Here is a 13,218-nt window from a genome sequence, read left to right as displayed (position 1 = left end):
ATGAGTTACAAGTAAAATGTCCTCTAAGTTGATGATAAATAGGCAAATCAGGATGTTGAAAAAATGTTATCAGTATCTTTGTAGTAAATGTGCACATACTGCACATTTACCACAAGGATACTGACCCCATGTAGATGGATCCTCACTATAAATCTGGGGAGAGGAGTCCTGACCAAAGAATCCCTTAAATTACGACCCTGAGTGTTGGCAAATATGGTTTCTCTTTAAAAACATCATAAAGAGATAACAAGTGCCAATGTCTTAAAATAATCCCTTGCACTTCTCTTGTCTGTGTTGAATATGGAAGCATACAAATTAACCTATCCTGGGTATTCTTATTGAATGGTTGAAGAAGTAACTCCCTATGCATATAATGCTTTTTTAAATGCTTGTTTAATTGTAGACTGAGGGAAACCTTGCTGCCCCAAAACAGGTTGACATATGTTCAACTTGTTGCCAGAAATCCCCCACAGTGGTACATAAACATCTTAATCTAAGAAATTGTCCTACTGGAATATTCTCTTTCAGTCTACGTGGATGGTATTCCTATAGTATGTTTGTAAAAAATAGAAGTATTCAATCTTTGTGTCTCCTTGTAAATTACCATATCCAAAAATGGCACTTTCACTATATCAGTGTAGAAAGTAAAATGAAGGTTTTCATTTTGATTATTCAACCATGCCTCAAACGTCCTCAAGTTAGCAACAGATGACATCCAAATAAAAAATGTCATCAATAAATCTTACCTATGAGTATAATCTAATGTTTTGCCAAAACTCAGGATAGACAAACCATTCCTCAAATGAAGTCACATACAAACAAGATACTGTGGGGGCCATAGTGGCTCCCAAAGCAGTCCCTTTTATTTGATGGTAAATATTAGGGATGTGAATCGTTTATCTGACGATTGAAAATATCGTCCGATATTGCTGGATGATGGCAGGATGATGGAAGAGCTAATGCTGCATGCTCTTGTACCTACAAAGAGTGAACTTACCCAAAATGGAGCATGTTCTTTTATGGCAGCAAAAATTACCAAGACTTGGCACAGGGGCCACTAGAGTACCATGCTCTTAGTAAGCATGGATTACACTTTGAAGTCTCTCTTTCCTTAAGAGCACACAATGTTAGACTTAAAGACTACTGTTAAAATGTCAGCAATTCAATCCTAGTTAATGATGTGGTTAATTCTCTAATAATTAAAGAAATTATGGTTATAAGACATAAAATGGAAAGTGTGGAGAATAGTAGTAAGCATCGGAAATTGCGTATATTAAATTTCCTGAAATCAGTAGTTATAGCTTTGCTGGATATGTTTAAAAAATCAATGTAGATCAAGAGGCAATTACATAAAAAATAGCTGGTGGAAGTTCTTGGATTTTCTGCAGAGACACTGCCATCAGCAGCTCAGGTAAATTGTTTGCCCTCCAAGATCAGGGCAGCTGTGAAAGAGAATCCCCAGACTGTATGGATGTTAACTGGATTTTGGAATCATCCATTGAAGCTGAGGAAACTTTTGCCACTTTGAGAATTTCTTATATTTTTAAGCATAACAGCCCCAGAGAATATCTCTGCTTCTCACCGACAGTCCCACAAGAGAACTTCATTCTCCCATATGGTCCTCCTCTTCTTCTCTAGCCTCTGACAAATTAACTAGTATCAAAGTCCATGCATTCAGCTGCTATGGCTCCAAAACTATGAAACAAGATTCCACTACCCCTGTGCTTTGAGACACCTTACTTTCAGGAACAAAGTTAAGGCTCGGCCTTTCAATAAATTCACTCAGTAACTGTCAACTGTAACAACTGTGAAAGACCATGCCAGAGACACTCTTCTAACACTGACTACTCGATGGATCTTGATCTTAAAGCCTTATTATTATGAACCCCTCTGGTCTTCCTTTATTACTCTACTTCCTCTACACTAGGAGCTGCCTCCCTTTTTTTAATTCTTTTCTCCAAAGCATCTGCACCCTAGCTCTTTATGCAAGCTAGCAGTCCTTTATCACTGCATAAAATAACCTGGATTGGCAAGTTTGGGGTATATCACAGAGAATAGTTGGTCCTTACAAAGTTGACTGTTGCTAAAAATAGTTAGAAAGTGGCACGGATGAATGGCCTAGTGGTTAGAGCAAAGGGCTAAGAAACAGGGAAGTCAAGGTTCACATGCTCAAACCTTTCAGTGAGGGGACATCACCATCACTTGATCCAGATGCTAGATATACACTAATTTAAAAAAAATTGTTTCACCTTGATTTAAACTCCATCCTGTCCACTTGTCTTCTTCTCTTGCCTTTGCACTGGCCCAGCTGCTATCTCCCACAGGCAATGGGTGACTATACTTTTCAATGTGCCACAGACTTGAATGGGAAAATTAAATGAATAAAAAGAAAATGATTAAATTCATAGGCATCTTCCATTCATTTTTGGGGTCCATAAATGAAGTAAAAATGGTCTCATCTATTGCATTTTACCCATTTGTTTCAAATGAATGCACATTTCTGTTCCTCTTATGTATGACCTGTTATATTAGGAATGTCTTATGAGATCAAGTGTACCTTCAAAGGATGCTATAAGTAATTTAGCTATCGTGTCTGTGAGCCAATAATTTGGACTTCATAAATCATTAGGAACCTGGATCTCTTGTAACTCTGTATTGATTAATGTCCACTTCCACTCTCACATGTCGAGAAAAGTTAATACTTTTACATCAAATCTGGCCAAAAAGGAGCAATTGTCCTGCTGCTGAGAGCAGTCGTTACCTGCACACGGAGCTCTTCAGACCACAGTGACAGCACAACAGTTCACTTCTGAGAAAGAAATCCACCTTTTAAGGAACTGTGCTGCCACCACATGTATGTATCGAGTCCTACCTTTAGTGCCCAATCTAATTGAAATTTTCAGTAACTAAAGGATATCTTCACCACATTCTCTGTACAGATATACAGCATCCTACGTGTCTCTCTTGTCAATATTCAGCCCTTGAAGAAGGAGCTCTCGCTCCGAAACATCTAGGTGTCGGCTGTACAAGATTGACCATAGAACAGCACAAGATAAGTGATTAAAAGGCTTCATTATTTCGGCCAAATTTGATGTAAAAATGTTAACTTTTCTCGACATGTGAGAGTGGAAGTGGACATTAATCAATACAGAGTTACATAATCTCATAATCCCCCTCTGCCAGCTTCTCTCAAATCTAAAACTTACTCACTTTATCTACGCGGATGATGTCCAGATTCTTATTCCAGTCACCGAATCTCTGACAAAAACCCTCGATTTCTGGAACAGTTGCCTACATTCCATCAACCTCCTATTATCCAGCCTAAACTTAGTTCTTAATACTTCTAAAACTGAATTCTTACTCATCTCGCAGAATGATAACAATTTGGCCCTCAGCAACCTACTGGCTTCTAACTTGACTTCCACCACAAATGTGAGGGACCTCGGAGTCAAACTCGACAACAGGCTGAACCTAAAAACATTTATCAATAATACAACTAAGGAAGGTTTCTACAAACTGTAAATTCTAAAAAAGCTTAAACCCCTCCTGCACACCCACGACTTCCGCTCGGTCCTTCAAGCTATCATATTCTCTAAAATTGACTACTGCAATTCTCTCCTACTCGGCCTTCCTGCTTCCACCACAAAACCCTTACAGATGCTACAGAACTCTACTGCAAGGATTCTGACGAATACCAAAAGAAATAAACATATTTCTCCGGTTCTAAAGAGCTTACACTGGCTCCCCGTCAAATTCAGAATCATTCACAAAGTTCTAATGCTGATCCACAAATCTATCCACATGCAGACCCCACTGGATCTAATCTTCCCGCTTCGACTACACACGTCTGCCAAACCTATAAGAGCAGCACACAAAGGCACACTCCATGCTCATCCCTCCAAGACCACTCACAGAAAAAGGGCCCTCTCCACAGCAGGGCCCGCACAATGGAATTCTCTACTACCTGACCTGCGCCTAGAAACCTGCCAAAAGACATAAAAAAAAAAGCTTAAGACCTGGCTCTTCAGCCAAGCGTTTCCCTGAAGAACTGAAGCACGCCATAAGACTCTTTATACCTCACCGCATTACTTAACACAGATATCGTTATTGTTACTTTAATGTTAATGTTATTAACGCTATTACTCATCCTCCACCTCTATTCTTGTTTGTGACTCTCCCCAGAGTTGTTTCTCCAGGTTAAACTCCCCTGTTTATTGTAATTCCAACTAAAGTTATATGTAAACCGACGCGATATGATTTCTCATGAGCATTGGTATATAAAACCTCTTAAATAAATAAATAATTAAAGAAGTCATTCCTAATATAACAGGTCATACATAAAATTGGATTTTGTTACATGTTATACAATTTGGGTTCTTCATTTTAAGTAGCATTTCTGTTCCTCAGCATTTCAATCAGGATGATGAAGGTGAGGTAGAATTCGGTCCTATCAGGTGCAGCGCTTAACTGGATTTAGCAGGGGCAAAGAAATACTGAGAAGAAGAGAGAAATTCCTAACCTGTAAAAACAAAAAATATTTAATTTACATATATTTTAGGAACCTACTGGTTAATTACTTGGAAGATCAGAGTTAGCTGATTTTCAGCTATAATTTAGCAAAGTCCATTCTTGACAAAACCTAGTCTTGAGTCTTGCATCTATGGTTGAGCATATCAGCAGGCCAAATCTTGGATCATATATTCTTATGTTTAAAAATTATGTTGTGCTAATACAACTAGTACTAATATAGAAACAGAGAAACATAGAAATGACGGCAGAAAATGGTCCATCCAGTCTGTCTAGCAAGGTTATGGTAGTATCTGCCTTGCCATACAAGTCACCTCTATACTTATCAGTTTCCCAGACCATCAAAGTCAGGGCCCCTGTTGGTTGCTGTTTGGGTCCAATTCCCCAATACCTCTTGCCATTGAAGTAGAGAGCAATGTTGGAGTTGCATCAAATGTATCAGGCTTATTGGTTAATGTAGTTACAGCTGCATCAGCAAGTTACCCCCATTCTTATTTGTTTTACCAGGCTGTAAAACCCAATGTCCTTGTTGGTTGCTGTCTGAATCTAATTCCCCTTTTCTTCTTTTCCCCCTGCCATTGAAGCAGAGAGCAATGATGGAGTTGCCTCAACAGCTTATTGGTTAAGGGTAGTAACTGGTACACCATCAAGTTACCCCCATTCACTCTTTTCTTCATTCTCATCCTCTAGCCTGTAAGGATCCACAGTGTTTATCCCATGCCCCTTTGAAATCTTTACTGTTTTTATCTTCACTAAAATAATGATCTTAGAGAACTTACCTTTATTTAAAAAGTTATATATAATCCTAATGTGCATAAGAGCTTGCTTTCAAATTTTACATAAAACATGTATATGGCCCTTTAGGTTTTTCCTCAATATAAAAGTTCTTGTTGCCCTTGAGATTTTGAATCAGGCTTGAAAGATGAGAATTGGGAGAGGGCTGGAAAACCCTTGTCAAAGTCCTCTATTTCAGCCTCTATCAAGGAGTCTTTAAAGTTTAAACAAACTCAGTAGAGGATTTTTTTGACATCAGTGAAATATTGTCATATTGATAACTTGTTATTGAAATGTGTTGAAAAGGTTTATGATGCCCTTAATAATTTTTCATCTTTAGTGGGGGGTGTCGTGTGATCCACGATAATGGAGGAGCAATATAGAAATCAAACTGAATGATACTGGAGTACAATTAGATGTGTGTGTTATCAAATGTTTCTGCTTCATCCCTGGCCTGACATTCCCCTAATGGCTTTTCATTGAAAACTATTATTGAATTTATCAGCGATAGCCAAAATTCCATTAATATGGAATCAAGGTAAAGTCCTTGGCAATGTTAATGATAGTGTTGCGAGCACAGAGGTGCGGTCGCTTGCTCAGAGAGAGATTGTGAGACCTTGAGCCACAGCACGGCTCAGGGATGAGCCCCAAAACACACACCATGGGAGGTGAGAGTGTTCAGTAGTTAGTTTATTGTCATTTATATACCGTTACATCAGACGTACCATCACAATGGTTTACAATGTTAAACATAGTCAGAAATACAATAATTTAAGATAAGAAACAGCTAAAAAACTAAAAACTAAAAAATACATTAGCTGTTAAGAAAAGATTAAGATAAAAGGAATAAAATTAGATGTGGGAAAGACTCTCAAGGGGTGTAGGTCACTAGGCTAAAAATGGGATTAAAAACAGCATAATAAGACCGGTTGATGAAAAGCAATTCATAGAAGTTAAGCACATCATGTAGACTGAACATTTTGCGGCTCAAAACTGTCGTCTCATGTTCTAAAACTCTAACCTGAAGTTTCAAACTCTGTAAAGGCACATTTAAATAACCAGGTTTTTAGATCAGATTTAAATTGTTTTTTTTCTGAAGCCAGTCTCAATGAAGTTGGTAAAGAGTTCCACAGTTTTGTTCGCGCAATAGATAAAATACGGTCTCTGACATGACTAAGTCTTTCTGATCTAATAGTAGGCACTGATAAAAGACACTTATCAGCGGATCTCAGGTCTCTCTGAGGTACATGAAGGTGCATAGATGTATTAAGCCATTCAATACGTTTTCCATATATAACATTGTGGATTAAGCAAGCTACTTTATATTGAACGCAGTAATGAATCAGGAGCCAATGCAATTTGGAGTAATATGATCACATTTTCGCTGACCTGTCAGAATTCGTGCCGCAATTCGTGTGGCATGAATTGCAGTAGGGATGTGCAGTAGGGATGTGCAATGGATGGCTGGCACCATCTTGTGCTCCTACCATGTGACAGGGGCTGACCAATGGCACCGGTAGCCCCTGTGACATGGTAAGGGCACAGGCTATCAGCGCCATTTTGATTACTGGCAGCCGACGGCCCGAGTGCAGGAGATCACTCCCGGACCCCCGCTGAACTACCAGGGACTTTTGGCAAGTCTTGGGGGACCCTCCTGACCCCCACAAGACTTACCAAAAGTCCAGCGGGGGTCCGGAAGTGACCTCCTGCACTCGGGCCGTCGCCTGCCAGTATTCAAAATGGCATCAATAGCCCTGTGACATAGTGAGGGCAAAGGCTATCAGTGCCATTTTGAATACTGGCAGGCGACAGCCCGAGTGCAGGAGGTCACTCCCAGACCCCTGCTGGACTTTTGGCAAGTCTTGTGGGAGTCAGGAGGGTCCCCCAAGACTTGCCAAAAGTCCCTAGTGGTCCAGCGGTGGTCCGGAGCGATCTCCTGCACTCGGGCCATCAGCTGCCAGTAATCAAAATGGCACTGATAGCCTTTGACCTTACAATGTCACAGGGGCTACCGGTACCATTGGTCAGCCCCTGTCACATGGTATGAGCACAAGATGGCATCGGCCATCCATTGCTCCTACCATGTGACAAGGGCTGACCAATGGCACTGGTAGCCCCTGTGACATAGTAGGTCAGAGGCTATCGGTGCCATTTTGAAACTAGCAGCCGAGGGTGTGAGTGCAGGAGATGGCTCCCGGACCACACACTGGACCACCAGAGAGTTTTGGTAAGTCTTGGTGGAGTGGTCAGGAGGGTGGGAGGCTTGTTTAAATTGGCTCTTTTAGATGGCTGAATAATTCGGCGATTCATTGTATTCGTGGGGAATCATGATACGTTTCGCTTCCCCATGAATACAACAAATATGGCCCTATACATTGCGGATTACAAATACGAGGGAAACAAATGCACACCCCTAGTGTTCAGGCACGGGCTGGAGCTGGAACAAGGCTGGACCGGGATCAAGACTTGTAACATCAGGAACTGGGTCAAGGCAGACTCAGCCCTCCACTGGACCTGCATGCACCAGTGAGATCCAGCAACGCAATGCTGGTCTCAAGAGTAGCCCTCCAGCCACTCGGTAACCCTTCTGGACCCGCTGCTTGAGAACGACAAGTGCATGAGGCCAGCCAGAGATTGAGGGCAGGAACAAGACGAGACATGGAACTCAGGAAACTAGGAAGACTAAGACGAGGATACGTGGAACTTGGATGACTCAGACAAGGTTTCAGGATACTTGGAAAACTCGGACAAGGAACTTGAAAGACTCAGACAAAGTTTCAGGATACTTGGAAGACTCAGACAAGGTTTTATGGAACTTGGAAGTCTCGGACAAGGATCCAGGATACTTGGAAGACTCCGTCAAGGATTCAGGGTTCAGGAACTAGTACAGGATGAGTACAGCACGCACTACACAGTCACTCATGGCTGGTCGTGGACCACGCCAAAAGCGAAGCAGACTCCAGGCAAGAAATTGAAGACTTGAAACCGGAAAAATGTTGAAGATTCTGGAGAGGACTGCACCAAGGCACATCCTACACAGCCACATGTGGCTGGTCACGGGCCATGCTGAAACGGAGCAGGTTCTGGGCATGTAGGAGCAATGGATGGCCGGCGCCATCTTATGCTCCTACCATGTGACAGGGGCTGACCAATGGCACCGGTAGCCCCTGTGACATAGTAAGGGCAAAGGCTATCGGTACCATTTTGAATACTGGCAGCCGACAGCTCGAGTGCAGCAGATCGCTCCAGGACCCCCGCTGGACCAACAGGGACTTTTGGCAAGTCTTGGGGGGTCAGGAGGTTGGGGGGGGTTTGTAGTTAATTAAATTTAAAGAGTTAGGATGGGGTTTTTTTTGGGAAATGAATACATACGTAACTAATGAATGGATCGGGGTCCCCCGAGAACAGATGCAACGGATTTGGGTCCCAATGAATACGAATACCGAATGGGACGAATCCGTCCCTGCTGCACATCCCTACTGACTACACTTAATAATGGCACTATGAATTGTAACATTGTTCTTTCCAGTGTGACAAACTTTATTTTTTAAGATGTTAGTACATTAAAAATTATGAAAATAGAAATTACCGTATGCTAAAATGTTTCCATTTTCTATTCCTGTTGCAGAATACTACAGCACTTTAACACAACTGTAGATGATTATAGTGTTATATTCACATCTGGAAGTACCGCTGCACTTAAAATGGTGGCAGACACTTTCCCATGGACACCTGAAAGCTTAAAAAACCCAGGAAGTCGTTTTTATTACCTATCTGATAATCACACATCTGTAGTGGGAATGAGGGCAGTAACTGAGATGGCAAATGTGTTATCACTCCCAGTGAAGCCAGAGAAAATTCGGTTATTAGAGAAACTTCCTGCAACAGTTACAGAGCAAAACTGCAAGACATCTCATCTTTTCTGTTACCCAGCCCAGAGCAATTTCTCAGGTACCAAATATCCTCTTTCTTGGATACAGAAAGTAAAATCCGGAACACTGTGTATTGACAGAACACCTGGGAAATGGTTTGTTCTGCTGGATGCAGCCAGCTATGTCACTACTTCTCCTTTAGACCTGGGAGCTCATCAAGCAGACTTTGTATGTCTTTCTTTCTACAAAATGTTTGGATTCCCCACTGGCTTAGGAGCACTATTGGTATCCAATCAGATTGCACCTTTCTTGAGGAAAGTTTATTTTGGAGGTGGAACAGCAGCTGCTTATCTTGCAGAAGAAAACTTGTACGTCCCGAAAGAATCTATATCTGCAAGGTATGTAATTTTTTTTTTTGATTCTTCAAAAAGAATATATGCATCTATTTTATTAAAAAAAATATTTGGATCTTGAACCCCCCCCCCCTTGCTGTATTCTAGTTCCAGAAGGCTAATATATTAGGCTATCGAGGGGGGTGTTTTTGAGTAGCAACTGTTGTAAATGGGGATGTTAGCTGGAGATCTATGAGATGTTCACAAAGGTATTTGTTGTAGCTGAAATAAAAGATTTGGCGTGCTCAGGATGTAAACCCACCATACGTGTACCATTAATATTCTCTATGCCACTACAAAACTGGTCCACAAAGGATGATTCACCCACACACTTGAACCTCTAGTCACCTCCAGTGCCCTCTATCCAAATATAGGGTGGCCCATGGAAAAGTAACCTGTCTCCAATGCACTGGTATTGGAGGCGGGGTACTTTTCCATGGGCCACCCTGTATATTAACTCAAATTCAGGGCTGGAATAACTCCAAAATATCCCTAGCTGCCGCTGCAATTCCAATTCACAAGGGCATCAATCAGTTGAGTTTTCAGATACCCCAAATGAATAAAAATGAGATTTTTTTTAAATTCTGGTTTTCAACACTTCAAAGTGTACATAAAAGCAGATTACATTCAGGTACTATACGTATTTCCCTATTGCCAGTGGGCTTCCATTCTAATTTTGTACCTGAGGTAATAGAGGGTAAAGTGACTTGCCCAAAGTCACTTGAAGCAACAGTGGGATTTGAACCCTGGTTTCCATGCTCTAACAACGAGGCTACTCCTCCATGCTATTCCCAGTGTCTCCCTTGTATACAAATCTACTTCCTTCATATTCAATAGGAATATGCTAAAAATTCAACCTGTTGGTGGGCCTTAAAGATCAGTTACCCATCCCTATAGGAGTGATTTTTGGCATGTTTTATTTTTCCTTCATGATGAAAACATTAAGAGCCGGATTTTAAGATTTAGGCGCGGGCGTAGATTTGTGCATGCAACCCGGCGTGCACAAATCTACACCCGATCTTATAACATGCGCACGCGCAAGGGGTGCACACTTGGGCACCTAGTGCGTGCCGAGCTGCACAGCCTTCCTCCATTCCCTCCGAGACCGCTCCGAAATTGAAGCGGCCTCGGAGGGAAGTTTCCTTCCACCCCCCCTACCTTCCTCTCCCTTCCCCTACCTAACCCGCTCTCCAGCCCTACCTATTCTCCCCCTTACCTTTAACTTAGAAATTGCGCACGCCGGCCAATGGCCAGCCTGCGATCCCTGGCACAGTGGCAGCTGCTAACTGCTGCCAGCAGGGGTGGATTGGCCCGTCGGGGAATCTGGCATCCCCTGGTAGGCTGGTTGCTCCGATCATGTGGTTTTTCCTGCCCTAAAGAAAATCCTGTGGAGCCACAGCAGAACCCATCCTACCACAGCCCTAAGAGGCTGGAACGGCCGCAGCAGAGCCCATCCTACCATGCCCAAAGAGAGGCCTGTGTGCCTACCATTCTGCGAGCTGTAGAGACACCTGCATGGCAGCAGCTGAAGCCCTCCCCTCCCCCCCAACCTTGCAGGAGCTGTGGGTAGGAGTGCCTTCTTTCACCTCCCTTCCAGCATTGAGGAGCAGTGCTGCCTGAAAACTGTGTGTATGTGTGTGTATGAGTGAGAGAAAGCCTAGTGTGAGAGAGAGCCTGCATGTATGTATGAGACAGCCTGCATGTGTGTGTGCAAGAGAGCCTGCATGTGTATGAAAGTGTGACAGAGCCTGTGTATGTGTGAGAGACTGCATATGTATGAGAGTACCTATATGTGACTGTGAATCTGTGAGTGTGTGTGTGTGTGCATGTGTGTGTGAGAGAGAGAGAGAGTGAAAGAGTTTGTGCTTGTGATGGCACATATGTGAGAGAGAGCACCTGTGTGTGACAGTATGTGTGTGTGTGTGTGTGTGTGAGAGAGAGAGAAAGAGAGAGAGTGAAAGAGTTTGTGCTTGTGATGGCACATATGTGAGAGAGAGTACCTGTGTGTGACAGTATGTGTGTGTGTGTGTGTGTGTGAGAGAGAGAGAGTGAAAGAGTTTGTGCTTGTGATGGCACATATGTGAGAGAGAGCACCTGTGTGTGACAGTATGTGTGTGTGTGTGTGTGTGTGTGTGTGTATATGTGTGTTTGGAGAGAGAGGTAAAGATTGTGAGGGCCCCTCCCCCAATCCACAACAATCTGTGGGTGTCTGGAAATCAAAAAATTCCAGGTATGGAAAGCTGGAAATGTTTTATCCTATTAATTTACATTTTGGGGTTTTATTTTGTGTCTGCTGTATGATGTCTGGGAAATATTATAAAATGGATAACGTTGTAACGAATTATCTCAGTCTGTACATATTTTAAGAAAGCCCATAGACCAAAGAAACTTTTATCAGCAACTTAAAAGCGTGAAATTACTTATCTTAGAGATCAGTTTCCTTCTTAAAGATTTGAACGGTGCTTCGCAAAGCTACCGCAACGCCGAGAGACATCTGAAACGCCGACGTTGACAACGTTTCGCTAGATTGCTGCATCAGGGCAAAGTCTCTTTTAAAGACAAGATATCTAAAAACAAAAATATCATTGTTGGTAATCAAATTTATGAACACACACAGTCTTAACAATATTTCGTTCACTTACTGTTTCTCTTGTTGCCACTTCTCTTGGGTTTCGGGCTTGAATCAATGGCAGAAAAGCGCTCTCAATAAAAGCTATTTTAATAGGCTGCTCACAAATGATGTAAAAACATTTTTACGTCAATTTAAATCCTGATTTTAAATGCCTAAGGCTATCAAATTATAGCTTAATTTAAACTGGACCAATCTATTCAGCTATTTAAGCCACAAGGTTCTTCGCTATACATTTTATTGCATGTATGGAAGAGGGCATGCAGCTCTATTTGCTGAACTCTGGTCTAGGGTGTGTTCTACGACTTACCATAGTTATTTAGGAAAAATGTGACATTTATGTTGGAGATTTTTTGGCTCAATTCTTCCATGCTTCAGGCCACATCATATATCTATTCATTTTTATCTTCATTTCATTTTTATTAAAATTTATTAATCGCCTTTCACAAATGGTCAAGGCGATTTACAATAAACACATACATAAAATAATTGAAAAACATAACAAAACATAACATGAATTTCATATAGAAAATTATTGAGAACATTGAACAGTGTCAACAAAACATTGCCCATATTCAGACATATAAGGAATTGTTGAAAACATTTGTCAATATCTACAATCAGTCATATTCAAAATCAACAGAGTTGCACTTACTCTATAAGCCATAATCACAGACTTCTATAAGAAGGAGTAATTAGATTAAGGCAGCAGATTATATGGTTAACAGATATCATAAGCACGATGGAGCAAGAAGTCTTTCAACGAATGTCTGAATTTTTTTTGATTATCAATGGCACAGAGCTCAAAAAGAAGGAGATTCCAAACCGCTGGAGCCGCTACTGAAAAGGATGTCTTTCTGGTAGTAGACAGATGTGCTAAACGGACAGATGGTACCTCGATTAAACAGTTTTAAGAAGAACTTAAGCTTCGCGTAGGTTTATAAATGCGAAGCAGAACATTAGCCCAAGTTGGAAAATCAGGGCTCAAGTTTAAAGATTGTCATGGCTATCTTGTAATTAGTGG

The 13,218-nt window shown here is 41.6% G+C and overlaps 1 protein-coding gene across 2 annotated transcripts in view; it reads left to right on the top strand.

The window, feature by feature from the left end:
* MOCOS (molybdenum cofactor sulfurase) overlaps nucleotides 1-13,218 on the top strand; it is a 728,537-nt gene that overhangs the window by 260,250 nt on the left and 455,069 nt on the right. For both annotated transcript variants that reach the window (XM_029589863.1, XM_029589864.1), the window contains one exon: nucleotides 8,930-9,571. In XM_029589863.1, the coding sequence (XP_029445723.1) occupies nucleotides 8,930-9,571 (642 nt within the window). The remainder of the gene's footprint in view (nucleotides 1-8,929; nucleotides 9,572-13,218) is intronic.

Source organism: Rhinatrema bivittatum, chromosome 2 (genome assembly GCF_901001135.1).
Source record: "Rhinatrema bivittatum chromosome 2, aRhiBiv1.1, whole genome shotgun sequence".
NCBI lineage: Eukaryota > Metazoa > Chordata > Amphibia > Gymnophiona > Rhinatrematidae > Rhinatrema > Rhinatrema bivittatum.
The sequence above is the reverse complement of the archived record's forward strand: the minus strand, read 5'-3'. Positions and strand labels throughout refer to the sequence as shown.